Raw genomic sequence first — 14,483 nt, 5'->3', positions numbered from 1 at the left:
TAACTAGCCTGGGATATTGTGTTTCATTTTCTTAAGACTAAATAGCTACATAAACACATAAAGCGTTCATCGGAAGCGTTAAAACTGCACAGAAGATTAGCACATAATTTGCTGTGGGTGGGTCATGGCCGTCTGATTTATTTTGTTTATGCCAATAAAAGAACAACAGCTGTTCTCGGATATTGCTAAACCAAACTTGGCTGTATTCAGACACTTGAGACCTTCAGTTAAAATCATTTTCCTCTCTTCTCTATAGTACTTTTTTCCATTACTATTTTCCACACTGTGAACACAGAAACCCACAAGATCCCACTTTTAGTAAACAATGAAGAACTCCCTGTCACTTCTTTCTTCTCCATCTCAATGATGCAGACAGAAGCAGAAATTAAGGAAGGCGGAGGATGTACAGTAGATACACACCCAGATACTCACGGTTCTACATAGACACAGACACACAACCATCCACTCCTCCCACCCTCAAAGGGGACTCTAATAAACCATAAGTGCCTTTGAAATATTAACTAGATGCTGCAAGCAAAATCCCTGCAGATCCACAGGGCCTGCCATCTTCAATCTAGCCCAAAAACAAACAGCACTCCGCTTCCTCGGCTTCTCATGCCTTACCTCCCTCTCCAGCTGTCCATCACAGACTCATACTTACAGATGACTAGGGCCAAACCGCTGACCACAGGCAGTCTGGACTCGGCCCCAGACCTTCTAGCGCGGCATCGATCTGAAACATCAGACTATAACTGCTGTCTGAGCTGAAGTCGTGACCCTGCTGCCCCTGCTAGATGCATTTTAATCAGCCTCTATCAACATATATTTGAAAAATTATATAGTATAGTATAATATACCCTGTGTTGCAATTCATCCACACACATTTAGATCCTCCAGTCCACTTTTCTTACGAGTTCGTAGTTTGGAGAACCTTAAGCACAGCTACAGATAACATCATGCTACAGCAATATAGAAAGTAGTGCTATCACCGTTTTAAACATTGAACTACACATATTATTATTTTTCTATCATCATTAGAGCACTGGCAGCTTTAATAGTTACGACCACTGGACACTGATGACCATGATCTTGTCCTAAATAGGCCAAGTGCCAGCTATTGACACATCAGAACTGAAACAATTCCCTTTAGTCACGACCTCTGACAACACATCGGTCTCTGCCTTTATCCTTGGCCATCACCCTTTCTCCGGCCATTGCCGATCATCTATAGATTTCCCATTAGAAGTGGAATACAGACATTGATCCCACACCTCTTGGCTCTCCCTTTGGGTAGGGGTAAGAGGATGATATCATGCGCACACACACATGCAAACACACATGGACAACACACACACACAGCCTGGACACAGGAGAGTTGTTGCTATGTGGTGCAGTCACCTCTCAATACTGTGATGAGGCCAAGGGAAATCACAATCTGTGTGTGTATGTTTGTGTGTGTGAAGTTATAAAGTTATATCATTAAATCTTCCCACCCCAGGCAGCATCCAATAACAAATAACCAAATAAAAGTGAGAAAATAAAACCCACAAAGGTGGAAGAAATGGATCTTTCTGAATGACTACAGTTTTATGGGGTGTGTGTGTTTGTATGCGTGTGTGTGTTTGTATGTTTGTGCAGCTCTGTCTGTATGTGATTCTGTCTGTTTCATAATTCAAGTGTGTAAAAATAAAACACTTCCTCCTCAGGCTAGATGAGAGGGAGAATGAAAGAACAAAGGGAGGAAAGAGGTAGATCAAGAAAAGGGAGGGAGGAAGATGAAGTGAAAGAGAAAAAGAGCCGGAGAGAAACAGAAAAAAGAGGCAGAGAGGGAGGGACAATCGTCTCCATCTCTCTCCTCTCTCTCTTTCTCCCCTCCTCAGCTCCTGGTATATCACTAGGTAGCATCCTGGGGCTTGGTGATGGCAGATTGCATTAGAGATATGGGCCTGATATTTCATCTAGCCTTTATTACATTTAGTTCACATCAATCGGCTGGCAGCCTGTAGGTAAGAGCTATTTGGCACGCGGCCGGACTCCCCCTGAAATGAAATCCTGAATTAAAGTGCCACCTCAGACATGGAGCGCCTGCGTAAGGCTGCAGATTTGATTGCTGCAGTAGAACAGCGGTTTGGCTACGTTGCACCGTCCGAGTACTGACTGTTTGAACCCACAGAGGGAAACTCACCAGCTGGCCAGAGATATTAACCAGAGTTCAGTTCCCTTGCCTGGGCTGACCAAGCACTTTTCTCTGTTTTGTAAGGGCCTAAAGTGCCCAAGGGGGTATATGATAGCTAAAAAGCACTCTTACACCGACAAGTTGCATTTTGAGGTGTGTACGTGCATATGTTTTTAAGCGCATCCAACAAAAACATATGTCCGTTTACAATTTTTATCAACATGTTATCATCTTTCATTATGTGTGTTTCCATGATCAGCAGTCTAGGCCACACAGCTCTGCGTCTTTCAGGTAGCACACAGCTCTGGTCTGCCGTCTCTGTAATCCCAGCTGTCACGCAGATTTCCAACCCTGACCGAGATGGTGAGCCCTCCACCTCTGCACCCCCTCCGGCACTCATCGCCCTAACCTCACTGAGGACCGTGAAAACATGCAAAAATCTACTCTCCGCTCGCTCACTCACACTGCCGTGCTTAATCATACAGTCAAAAAAGGAAGCAACCCGTAAGAGCGCTACAGGGCTCGGATCAATCCGGGTAAAAAGCATAACACAGGACGGAGAGAGCAGGAATATCGAGCTGTACTTTGGCTTTTTCCACTTATTTCAGCTCCTACTTCTGTGCCCCAAAGGGGATGTTTCCTCCATGAAACACAGAAGGGCAAACACATTAGTGTTTGAGGTTATGCATAAATAAATGTTGGCATGATCCCCCATTTCTCTAATAGGCATTTTGTAATAGGCGTTATCACACAGAGGCTGGATGGATAGATGGATGGAGAGAAAAGGGAAGTGGAGAAGCTAGTCGTCTTACAAACCAACACTCACTTACATGCTTGCAGGGTTACTCACATGTAAACGCCTTCACATTCCCACCCACGCTCACTGACTCCCGTTCTCACATACAGACATGCACAAGCTCATGCATACAGGATAAAGGGAGACTGAGTGGGTGTTTGTGTCAGAGGGCAGACCAAGGCCTCGGTCCCTCCAGGCAAGCGTAAAAAAAAAAAAATAATAACCCCGTCGTAATAAAACTCAGAGCAGAGGAGAAAAGAGGAGGCATTTCAGTTTTCTCTTTCTCTCCTGCTTCAGCCTCCTCCTGCCCTGCACGCCTTGGGCTGTGAGAAACTGCTTGACACACTGCTTATCAACAGCTGAGCCATTCCTCTCTTCACTACCACTACAGTGGGAAGGCCCAGTGTGGCACAGTGTTGACACTGCAACGCTGGAGTTAAAGCCTTATTACTGAGAAGCATATTACAACGAATATAATTATGCAGCATTTCTGCCTTTGACAAAAAAGCGACAGCAACCTGGAGACACAAAGCCGAGACATCAAAATAACATTTCCAGTTCACTGCAACGTGACACAACTTTGTGAATAGAACCGACAATCATTACTAAACCCTTTCACCAAAGCAGCCATTGATGTCCTCATGAAAAGTTACATTCTTCTCCTGGCCAGACAAAATGCTCTGTCAGTGGAACAATGCAAAAACACCCATCTGGGTTATTAATTCTTCAATTTAAGAAAAGAAGGGAGGGCTGGAGCGCGTAAAGGAGAAATAAATGACCGTAATTGCACAGACGGCACTGATAACTCTAGTCTGTGTTCACTTTTGACAGTCCAAATAGACAAAAAGAGTCTAAAATAGGTGATTTGTTTCACAGTCCCTCTGAGCTAGTTGTATAATGGTGGATTAAACAGTGGAGACTATGACTTCTTTCTCCTTCCTCTGAGGTCCAGGACAATAGAAGCCCATATGATTTGGATTATTCATGTCTCTGAGAAAGGAAACTGACCAATGTAGTCATATCCAGACAAACAGCTGGGGTGCATTCTCTTCTTCTTCTTCTCCTTCCCTTGCCTCTGTTTGTTTTCTCTCACTGCCCCCCCCTATCACAAACTTCAAACTATATCAGGATTATTTTCTATCTGTACTGTCCCCTTTGTCCCTGTGCTCGATGCCTGAATTCAGACATACATAACTTCAAATGTAGTCTGGCATTTGAGTATCAGATGCAGGGGGATTACAGCTGGATGGTCCTGATAACGTGAGATACACAAGAATACGCAAAATGTATTCTTGAAGTTTATCTGAACTTTCTGACTGTGGTGTAAAAATCGCTGTGTTTCCCTTTCAGCATAAAAAACTAAATCATCTGTTTTCAAGTATCATAAAACAAAAATATCTTTTGGGAAACAAGGTTTGTTGTGTCCTACTTTAGAGTGAACACATGAACTAATTACTGATGTCTGAGTCATTCTTTCCACTCGGTTTTTATTGTAACCTGCTTTGCTTGTTTGTATTCACCATCGTGTGAGTGAGAGCAAAAAATGTGGAAACTGAAATGAGCATGAACATTTTCTGCTCTCTAAACTGCTGAGGTTATGTGCAGCTGACGTGCCCTTGAGCAAGCAATATAGCTCAGTAATTGCTCTGGAGAAGGCTTTAAAAAGGCCAATACAAAAAGTGGTTGTACTGGGCAACATCCAGGATATAATGTGTGTAATGGTGTGAATGCGAAAAAGGACAGTGCTGGAAAAAGCCTCTGTGCTTGCCATTCTTTCAATAAATAATTATTTCACAAAAAAGAAAACCACAGTCCACTTAATGGTCTGTGTTTTGCAGAAAATTTTTATCTACAATTTAAATTTCCTTTGCGACTGACCTGCTGTGGTCAAAATGTGGAAATCTACTTGGGATCAAGCCAAACCACTGCAGTGAATTATAATGCTATGTAAAAATCCATGTGCGGGAAATTACTTATTGGGGATACAAATGCATTTGCAGCATGCTAATGAAAATGTCAGCACAAATCATTTTTCAGCCAGAATAATAACACACCATGAAGTCTCATTGGTTAAAGCTACGTTGCTCTGACAGAAAACAGTACTTTACAGAATTCACTACTAGGACATGACTCCATCTCTCCAATCTGCCCCCTCCCCGTCTTACTTGCAGTCTAGTCTCTCGATCTCAAAGTGCGGGTTGAAGTTGAGGACGATGCGCTGGGATGGCTCCGGCGCCGTGATGATCCAGTGACAGTTCTGATGAGGAGGGTACTCCAGTGGATATCCGGGGGAGGTGATGTAACCTGCCTCGCTGGCATCGAAAACACCTCCGCACTCTGATGCTGTGACACAGACAGGAAAAAAAGTTGGTTATTGATTGCAAAACAGACAAAACACAGAAACAATTCAGTAAAGTGCACATTTTTTGTTTTATAATTCCCTGTGATGCATGTCGGCATCTGTTTTTTCCATGACAGGCCAGCGTCAAACCATATAAATCCTGTGTAACTGGTGCAGTCCCAAGAGCAGTGATTCACAGAATGCTCCTTCATTTGCTGGGCTTCTTTGCATGAAGATGTGATGAGCAATAAATGAACAGTAAAACAAAGAAAGCAATTTAGGCCGTCAGTTAGGAGGAAATTGGAAAAACTTCTCCATTGTGGATTGTGAATGCGAGCGGGGCCACCTGGGCAAGCTATTAAAACAATAAAAGATCATCACTGCCGCATTTGCCGGGCGCCCACACACGGACACAGACATGCGCAGAGAACCGCACAGTGTCTTTTTCACCCTCTTCCACACCCAGGCTCTTATCTCTCCATTTCCCCCGTTGGGACTGTTGTCCAAGTGTAATTGTTGCTCTGGCAAGCCAATCTGCAAACATTAGGACACATTCCCTGATCCTATCACGCTCTCCCAGGAACAATAGCCTGCCAATGGCATTGCTCGGAAAGCTTAGACAGGAAGTGACACACAGACGGCCTGTCTAGCGGGGTTCTGGGGGTCACCCCGACTCTGTAATGAGAAGCTAACATGGCAACAAAGGCTCTATTCTCTGCGTATGCCCTGACAGCTATAGAAGCTCTCGCGCTTTGCGTTATCTCCTATAAACACACTAAACACATAAACTCACATGCAGATAGAAAAGGAACATGTATATGTGTATTGTGCATCCACACACCCAGTGGGACATCTCATACATACACACACATAACATTGTGCACAATGCTCTTTTATTACTCTTCCACTACCAATACCAATAGCTGGCATTATTATTCTTTACGGAGAGGCAAAACGTGTTCTCCATGACAACAGCGGGGGGTAGTTTAGCTCTATCTAATGCTGTATATGTGTATATGTGTGTGTGTGTGTGTGTGTGTGGTTGCTTATCCACCAGAGGGATCTCTAAATCTAATGAACTTTGTGATATTGAACTCAAAGAGGGACAAATGTTGTTTTTTTTTAATATCGTAGCCGGTGTTTGTTGGTTGAATGAAGAAAACAGCATACAGAGGAAGGAAAACTGTGAGCTATCAGGCAACAAACTGAAGCTTAAGGTATGGTACCATTAACAATGCACTACCAAATGGTGGGCTTAACCACTCAGCCCCTGAGCTGAGTCTATTCTTGACATAAATGGGTTGATATTCTTCCCTGTTTCTTTTAAATTTCTGTGAAAGCATCAATAAAGGAAGCATAAAGAAGAAAAAAAAAACAGCACCAAAGGCTTGAAGTGTAATAGACCCTTCAAGTGTTGACATTTCCACTGCCTATTGTGCTTAAAAGGCACACTTAAGATTCTCTGACATTTGATAGAGCAGCGATGGCTTCCTTACTTTGTTGCTGGAGAGGAGCAACGCCCACGTTCACACACCAGGCACACACACAGATGCCGGTGATTTCATGTGAATGTACGAGTCCATCCGCCCACATGCACACACACACACACACACACACACACACACACACTTGTACACAAACATACAAAACACAAGTTCAGCTACATGTGTAACCGTCAAAGCGCGTGCATGTACAGGGATGCATTTTTAAACACACGCGCCCACGCCCACACACACACACGCACACACACACACACACACACAGCCGCTGCTCTATGTTCAAACAGCCACCCACACATACACATATCCAGATACATAGAGAGGGCCTGTCAATCACAAGGGCCGACAGAAGGGGGAAAATAGCTGACTGAAATTTTCAAAAAGATAGCAGGGATAGCAAAGAATGACAGAAAGCCACACACACACACACACACACACACGCACACACACACGCACACACAGACATCTCTTTATCTGCTGCGGCTGTGCAGACAGACCATCATTGTTGGGAAGCCTATGGAGGGAACGGTGTTCAGGAGGCTATCAGCACGAAGAGCCCCAGCAGATTAAGCCGTTTGGGGAAAATCTTGCAGCCTCGACACTTTTTCCCTGAGCTGCCCATTCAATGGCCTCCAAGGAGGATGAAGAGGAGGGGTGAAGAGGGAGAGGAGGAATGGGAAGAGAAGGGGGAAAGGGATTACACAGGGAAGGAAAATGGAAGAGAAGAAGAAAAGGAAAGAAGAGAAAATGAAAGCAAAGAGAAGGGATGAAAAAGTGGAAAGGGAGAGGAGAAAGGTTGGATTGAAAAGGAGCTGGGACAGGGATAACAGAAGAGGAGGAGAGAGAAGGTGGTGGGATAGGTTGATGCACAAGGGGCGGGTGTGAGGAAGAGCGAGGATGAGAGGCAGTCAGAGAGAGAGAGGGAGAGGCGACAAAAGGTGATGAGGAAGGAGAAATACAGAGGGTGAGGAAGGGAGAGACAGTGAGAGAGAGAAGCGATGGCGCAAAGGGACCGTGTGTGCGTGTGTGGTGCGCAGAGAGTCTGACGAGCCTCATTAAGACATGCCTGCTATCCAGCGGCTCCCTGTAGACACTGACCCCACTAGGAAACCTCTGTCAGTCAGCTGACGCACACTAACACTGGCTGTATGTGTGTGTTTGTGTGTATTTGTTTTCTAAAAAAGAGAAGTTAAGAATGACGGTGAACGCAGCAGCAGCATACCTGAACTGAATGAACCACCGCGGGAATATTCTTTGATCATCATGACAGATGAGCGTTTTCGTTTTCTAATTGCTTAGATATCGCTGGTAATTAGTTAGTTGCAAAATATGCGTATATGAATGCGTGTGTGTTGTGTTGTGTGTGTGTGTGTGAGTGCTAGTAAAGCAGAATGTTTTGGTGAGACCAGAACTTGTGTTGGATGAGTAACACAGGGGAAGCACTCAGGAGCTGCCAGCGAGCTTCATGAATTGGACTGTCTCTTCTACTAGAGGAGCCCATCTGTCTACAAACACGTACACACAAGTACCACATATGTTCCTACCATGCAGGAACCAAAACCCCTATTACAAGAGAACAATGCCACTATTGTGTGTGTGTAAGTGTGTGTATACACACTGGAAGCCTCAGAGTGTGTTTGTTTTAGTATGTTCATTATTCCGAGTTTTGAAATGAAGCAGAAAACTCTAAATGTGTATATATATCGTCGCATCACTTCAGACCGAGCCAGACTCAGAGATGTCTTTGTACCCACTGTGAGTGCCTTTATCTTCATTATCTGAGAAATGTGCATATGTCTGCATGTCTGCGTGTGTGTGTGTGTGTGTGTGTGTGTGTGTGTGCACGCCCGTGCTCTCATTTCTATTAGCTGCCTTATCGGGGAAATACGGCGTCACATTCTGGGATAAGCTCTGAGTGTGAGGAGAGTCCCTGATAAATCCCTCCATCATTCCTAGTGTCTCACTCCCCTACACCCACAGCCCGCCCCCACCTTAATTAAAAAGTGCTATCGCCCAGAGTGAGGGAATGAGAGGGGAGAGTGGGCCGCACTCATCCATTCAGTCCTGGGTTGTCTCTCCGACTGCTTTTAATCTCACCCATTCCACACTAGACTGGACCCAAGGAGAGGGAGAGGATGAGGAGGAAGGGGGAAGAAAATAGATTTAAATTCAGTGCTTTCTGCTTTAAGACATTTATGCTATGAATGAGAAGGAGTAGTGGAATTTAAAACTCCCATAAATGGAAAATCCAACTCACTGATACACCGTTAGATATCAGCGTTTTAACGCGTCTCATCTTAAATGTTGCTCTGAGGTCGACAAAATCATTCCCTGCATTTCAATGGACTTCCCCAACATGACTGACAAGTGACAAGGAGTAATCTGACTCACAGAAACTCCAGTTATTCAGCTACTTGAGTAAAATAAAATAAAATTAAATTAAATAAACCTGACCAAAGGACACACCAGCAATCAACAATAGTTTTTGTTAAACAGTGTTTGTTAGCTCACAAAGGCCACACAGGAGCAGATAATATCCTAAAATCCTCTTTTCCTCTCTTTCTTGCTTTCTTTTCTCCACTCCTCCCTCCCTAACGGGATAACTGCCCCATGCTAATCAGCTAAATGCACAGTGCTGGCCATCCTGATCAATGGTTCAATGGATCAATCAAATAAACAGATGGTTGCTGGAGCCTGCAGGGGGGTAACAGCAGGGGCCTAATCCTAACCACTACCTGACTACAGTATCGTGTCTCCTTCTTCTTCCGTCTCTGTGCAGAAGCATCAAAGCTGCACCACTGAACCACTTATCACAAAAAGACTTCCCTGTCTAAAGAGTGGAAGCAGCAGAGCCTGCATCAGCAAGGGAGGGCTGTGAAAAATTGAGCTTTGCTGCAGGTGTCTTGGTGATTTGTTCCCACCCTCTAACCCCCACCTTACAGAATGTTACCTTTCAGTGGAACTGACTGCTCGAAAACCCTTTCTGGGTTATTTCTTACAAAGCTGATTTTTTTTTTTTTACTGTTTCCTCTTGTACCCCCTCCTCTTTAACCCCGCATGTGAATTACAGTAAATTTGAAATGCAGTGCCTCTTGACAATGCTAACCCTCTCTCGCTCCCATCTAAACCCGTCCCCGAGCGCCTCTTAAGACCCCCCTGTGAGGCTAATGTGGCAGAGTGAAAGACCAAGCTCTGTTTTATTTATGGGGGTCTTGTTTTTAATTTCACCCCAAGTGCAGCAGGCTGTTCCAGGGCTTTGTGTGAGCCTGTGACTCTCATACCTGACTGGTATTGAGCAGGGTGCTCAGTTTGTCTTTGGCTATGAATGCTAATAGGTGACCTTGTTTTCGCAGCTGATACCTCTGAGACGGGCTCAGATTAAAACACAGAGAAATGCAAAGAATTGAAGGGCAGGCTGCAGCGAAGAGCATGGGAGAAAAAAACAAACAGAGAAAAGCAATAATTATAAAAATCTCAACGTCCAGACACCCAGAAGCCAACGTTTGGAAAAGAACTCCAGGAGAAGTTGATACCATAGGTTGAGAGCATGCACAGCCGCCCCCTCAATAAACATGCAAATAAGCTGCCTAATGGTCTGAATATTAATGTCGGTGGTACGGAGTAATTAATGTACATGTCACTGAGTCAGACTATTGTGATTACAGTACGAGTGGAGTTTAAAATCTCTTGACTTCCAGTGTTAAAATTACATGGAGTAAAAAGGTCTAGGTGCTGGCAGCAGAGAACAGCAGGCCACAACAGGAGATGCCCGAGCATCAAACATCTTTCATGGATCATTTACCATGAGACCATGTAAGATTTTAACACTTACAGACGTTTCTGGCTGAGATGCCTCAGGTGTGAATCAGTATGTTGCAAAAACATATTTTCAGGCAACACTCTTCTTGCTTCTGGAACTATAACAAGCTCTTAAACCCAGATGGAGTCTATCATCAAAACCAGGAACTCTTTGGAAAGTTAAACCTTTAATGTGACTCCAATGTTCTTAACTTTCACCAGAGCATCATTTTGTAACTAAATGTGTTTTTTTTTTTTAGAGACATTTCACTTGTTTTTTTTATTTTAAAACTCGCTGTAAATCTCTGGCAGTGATTTTAACAGACTTTATGCGTCATCCCAAACGACAGCAAACCTTAATATGATCTGTTAACTCCGGGTTCTGTGCCACTTTAACTCCGTGACCCCTGCATGCTTTGATGTTGCCCTTTCCTCTCGCACACTGTTTGATGCATAATCCACCCCCGATCTCTCATCCAGCTCTTCCTTTTCCTTGTTCCCTTATGTTTCTTCTTGTTATGGCCTGGTGGAAGCCATGCTCACTTTTCTGTGCCTTGTGTAAGCCTGCATCTGCGTTTCATTCTTCCCTGCAGTCACTGTCTCTCTGTCCCCTCACATCTCACCCCCAACCTCTTTCTCTCTCTCCCTCTTCCTCTCCTCTGACTGAACCTTCCTGTTCTGTCTCACTTCTATTCTCTTTCAGTCTGTCTTTCCTCTGGCATCTGTGTGTAATGTGGCTCTTGGGGGGAGAATGGAGGCAGGGACATGTGGTGCAGTGTCTTGGCAGGAGAGAGAGAGAGAGAGAGAGAGAAAATAGAGGGATCTAGCTTCTTGGTTGCCTGTGGCTGCCAAAAGGTCCACATCTGTCTCTGATTAAAGGGTACATAGGCACCCAGTAAAACACACACGCACACACCCATGTGACTGTCCTCTTAAAAACAAGTAGCCGAAACAAGAGGAAGAGGCCATTTGAACAGACCAGCGCTCAGTTTTGTTTTGAGGGAGACCAACGGGTGGTGTGTAAAGGCTCAGCAGTGCAGATTACTACATAAACAGCACAATACACATCCAATTGGGGCACTCAAAGTACTTTAACATGAACATATAAAGGTGTTTTAGTGTCTAAATATATCTAATTAAGTTACACACATACCACTAGAGACACGTTACGCTCATGTGTTGTTTCATTTGCGCGCAAAGATCGCACCTGTCGACAGGCGGCGAAAAACCACACGAAATAAAAACTGTGACACCCGGAGTCAAGCCGCCGTAAAAGCAAGCAGAATGCTCGAGTAGGTACTTTACAGGGATGAGTGAACGAGAGGCCATGTGCCATCCCACCAGTCGCGTCACTTCTCTGCATACAACCCTTCCCCACCAGCAGCTCCACGCTGCACAATTCTGGAGACAGAATAACGCGACAACTGGTGAACAACACCTCTTTATTATTATACGGTCATTTCTATGCAGGTGACCAGACGGAACACTGTGCTCCCTGGTGTTAAATCCCTATTTAATTAGGCTTCTAGACAAATATGGCGCTATTTCATGCTTGCTCTCTCGGTAGTCAATCAAATGCGTGCCATTTTTATTTACAGCAAGAATGAGTCGTGCTTAACCGAGGCTCTGAACCCCCACCAGCTGCGGGGCTGCTACGCCGCCGCTCGCCCTGCTCCGTAATCTCCCCGCTTATTGTTATTTGATTGCTGAGAGCGCACGCAGGTGACGGTGCGCCGACGCCTGGAGCTGACGGCGCTCGGCCACCAGCAGCCCTGCCTTCACCCTGCACACACGGCCACGAGGAGCACGAGGGGATAATGACGGAGAGACTTGTGGCGGCTGATGAAGATAATGATTATAATGGTAACGATTACAGTCGCTTTAGTCAAATCCCACAATTACAATGTAGCTTTTACGCACGGTTCCTTGGAGACCAGCGAATTGGTAAAATAGCAGGTTACAGCTCAGCCTACGCCTAAAACCCGTTTTCATAGTGATGTGAAAGAGAATTTAATCAGGTAGAGGTTTGTGTATTTCTCTTGATTAATAATTCAATCAAAGAAAAACAACGGGCAACTCGGAGTAAACAATGTGTTTGAGAATTCAAAAGCGTCATGCATATAATCAGATCATTCACAGTCCAGTGAGCTGATGGTAAACTCTATCCTGGAGTATAGTCTAGCTGGGACAGATAACTGTTTCCTACCTTTTAAATATGAAATGATGAAAGCATCTGAGAGCTTTAGTTTAAATGTTTAACAGGCATGGCTAAATAATCACTGACTTCAATTAAAAAATAAAACTCACCATGGTTCCTATGAAGATGAAACACTCATACATCAGGCCTGTATGGATATAAACTATTTCAGTTTCTCGCTGTCTTCCATATGTACCTTACTAACTTACAAGAGACTCTCGGATCTGGTTATTACAAACGGCTGTATCACACCAAGTGCCCGTGTGTAAAAAAATAATTTGAAAGACATAACAAGAAGCTCCTGAAAATCATTTTTAAATAAGTAATCAAATCATCAAATTCAGCTAAGTGTAATTTTAGATTTTTTTTAAATCCGTGCCTATGTGAATTAGAATATTTCTTCACCCTTTGGTGTGTTTTGGTTCAAACGCGTTCGTCAAAATCAAAGAAAAAACTCCAACTCACCCTCATCCCCTCTGACTTTCAACGCCAGATGACACAGTGCCACTAAAAATCCAATCAGCGATGGCACAAAATCCATCTTGGGTGATGCAGAAACTCGCGGAGAGCTTTTAAGTTTCTAATGTTCCCACCTCGTAGGATATCAGTGCTGCTCTTCCTCCAAAAACAAAAAAAATTAAAAAAAAGAAAGAAAAAGTAAAGAAAAAGGGGAAAAATCCACACGAAAACCTCCTATAAGTAATAATCCCACGACGTTTATTAAACCATTAGTGGAGAAAATGATGTGTCAACTACATGTCATAGAAGAAATTCGGACTTTTCTTTGCGCAGCGTTTGAACTCTGTCCATTTAGCGCAACTAAACCTAATCCAGAAACTAATCAACAAACTCCGCGGTCAACACTGCTTGCGCGCAGCAGCTGGGAGGCTTCTGGTGATGTCTGCGCTCCGGAGAGTCTGGACAAGGGCTCCAGGATGAGTCAAGTTCCCACTGAAAGTCTCCCACTACCCGGATCTCCCTCTCTGCGTCCCCGCGTATTTTGCGCACACGAGAGTCTCCTCTCCAGTCCGGGGAAGATCCACGATACCCGCTCTGGAACAGCTTGAAGCCTCAGTCCGTGAATCAGAAGCCCTTTTTTTTTTAAATGCAGCACAGAAGTCACAGAATAATAAGTAAGTAAAAAGTGCTGATTGACTGGAGCTAAATGACTATCATGTCAGTCATGCCACCTCCTGCGGCACCGCTCCTCTCTCCTGTGTGTCTCTCTGCTGAAGGCTCCGTAGGCTACAGCCTGCGCTCCGCTCCGCTCCGACACCGGCGTCTGTCTTGCGCGACTGGGAGGCGTGTGTAGTGTTTGTGTGTGAGTGATCGAGCTTTTGAGCTGAGCAGCTATCGCGTTACAGTCACGGCGCCTCGGCTCCGCCCCCTCCCGTCGGTCGCAGATTATAGGGAGGGAGAGAGAGCGCACGTGCACGCGCCCCGGGCTCCCCCCCCCCCACCCACTCTCTCTTACTCACACACACACACACACACACACATAAAGACGCATCCCTCTTTCAGAAGATACCACAGATATGAAGTTCTCCACAGATAAGGCCGAGATAAGACATATTGTAATGGTAAACCAGGGAGCAGGATCCTCCTGGGACTGTTTTCAAGGGAACGGAGAGCAGAGATGAGGAGTAGAAAATCCCAGAAAGAGTGTGAAAGGTCTG

The 14,483-nt window shown here is 44.7% G+C and overlaps 1 protein-coding gene across 3 annotated transcripts in view; it reads right to left on the bottom strand.

The window, feature by feature from the left end:
• nrp2a (neuropilin 2a) overlaps positions 1 to 14,129 on the bottom strand; it is a 56,465-nt gene extending 42,336 nt beyond the window's left edge. For all 3 annotated transcript variants that reach the window (XM_026361822.1, XM_026361823.1, XM_026361824.1), the window contains exons 1-2: positions 13,273 to 14,129; positions 5,138 to 5,315 (exon numbers count right to left, since the gene is read on the bottom strand). In XM_026361822.1, coding sequence (XP_026217607.1) covers positions 5,138 to 5,315; positions 13,273 to 13,348 — 254 coding nt within the window. In that variant the 5' untranslated portion in view covers positions 13,349 to 14,129. The remainder of the gene's footprint in view (positions 1 to 5,137; positions 5,316 to 13,272) is intronic.
• Between the last annotated feature and the right edge of the window lie 354 nt (positions 14,130 to 14,483).

The sequence above is a fragment of the Anabas testudineus genome, chromosome 2, assembly GCF_900324465.2.
Source record: "Anabas testudineus chromosome 2, fAnaTes1.2, whole genome shotgun sequence".
Taxonomy (NCBI): Eukaryota; Metazoa; Chordata; class Actinopteri; order Anabantiformes; family Anabantidae; genus Anabas; species Anabas testudineus.
Note: the sequence above shows the minus strand (reverse complement) of the source record. Positions and strands in the feature narration are given on the sequence as shown.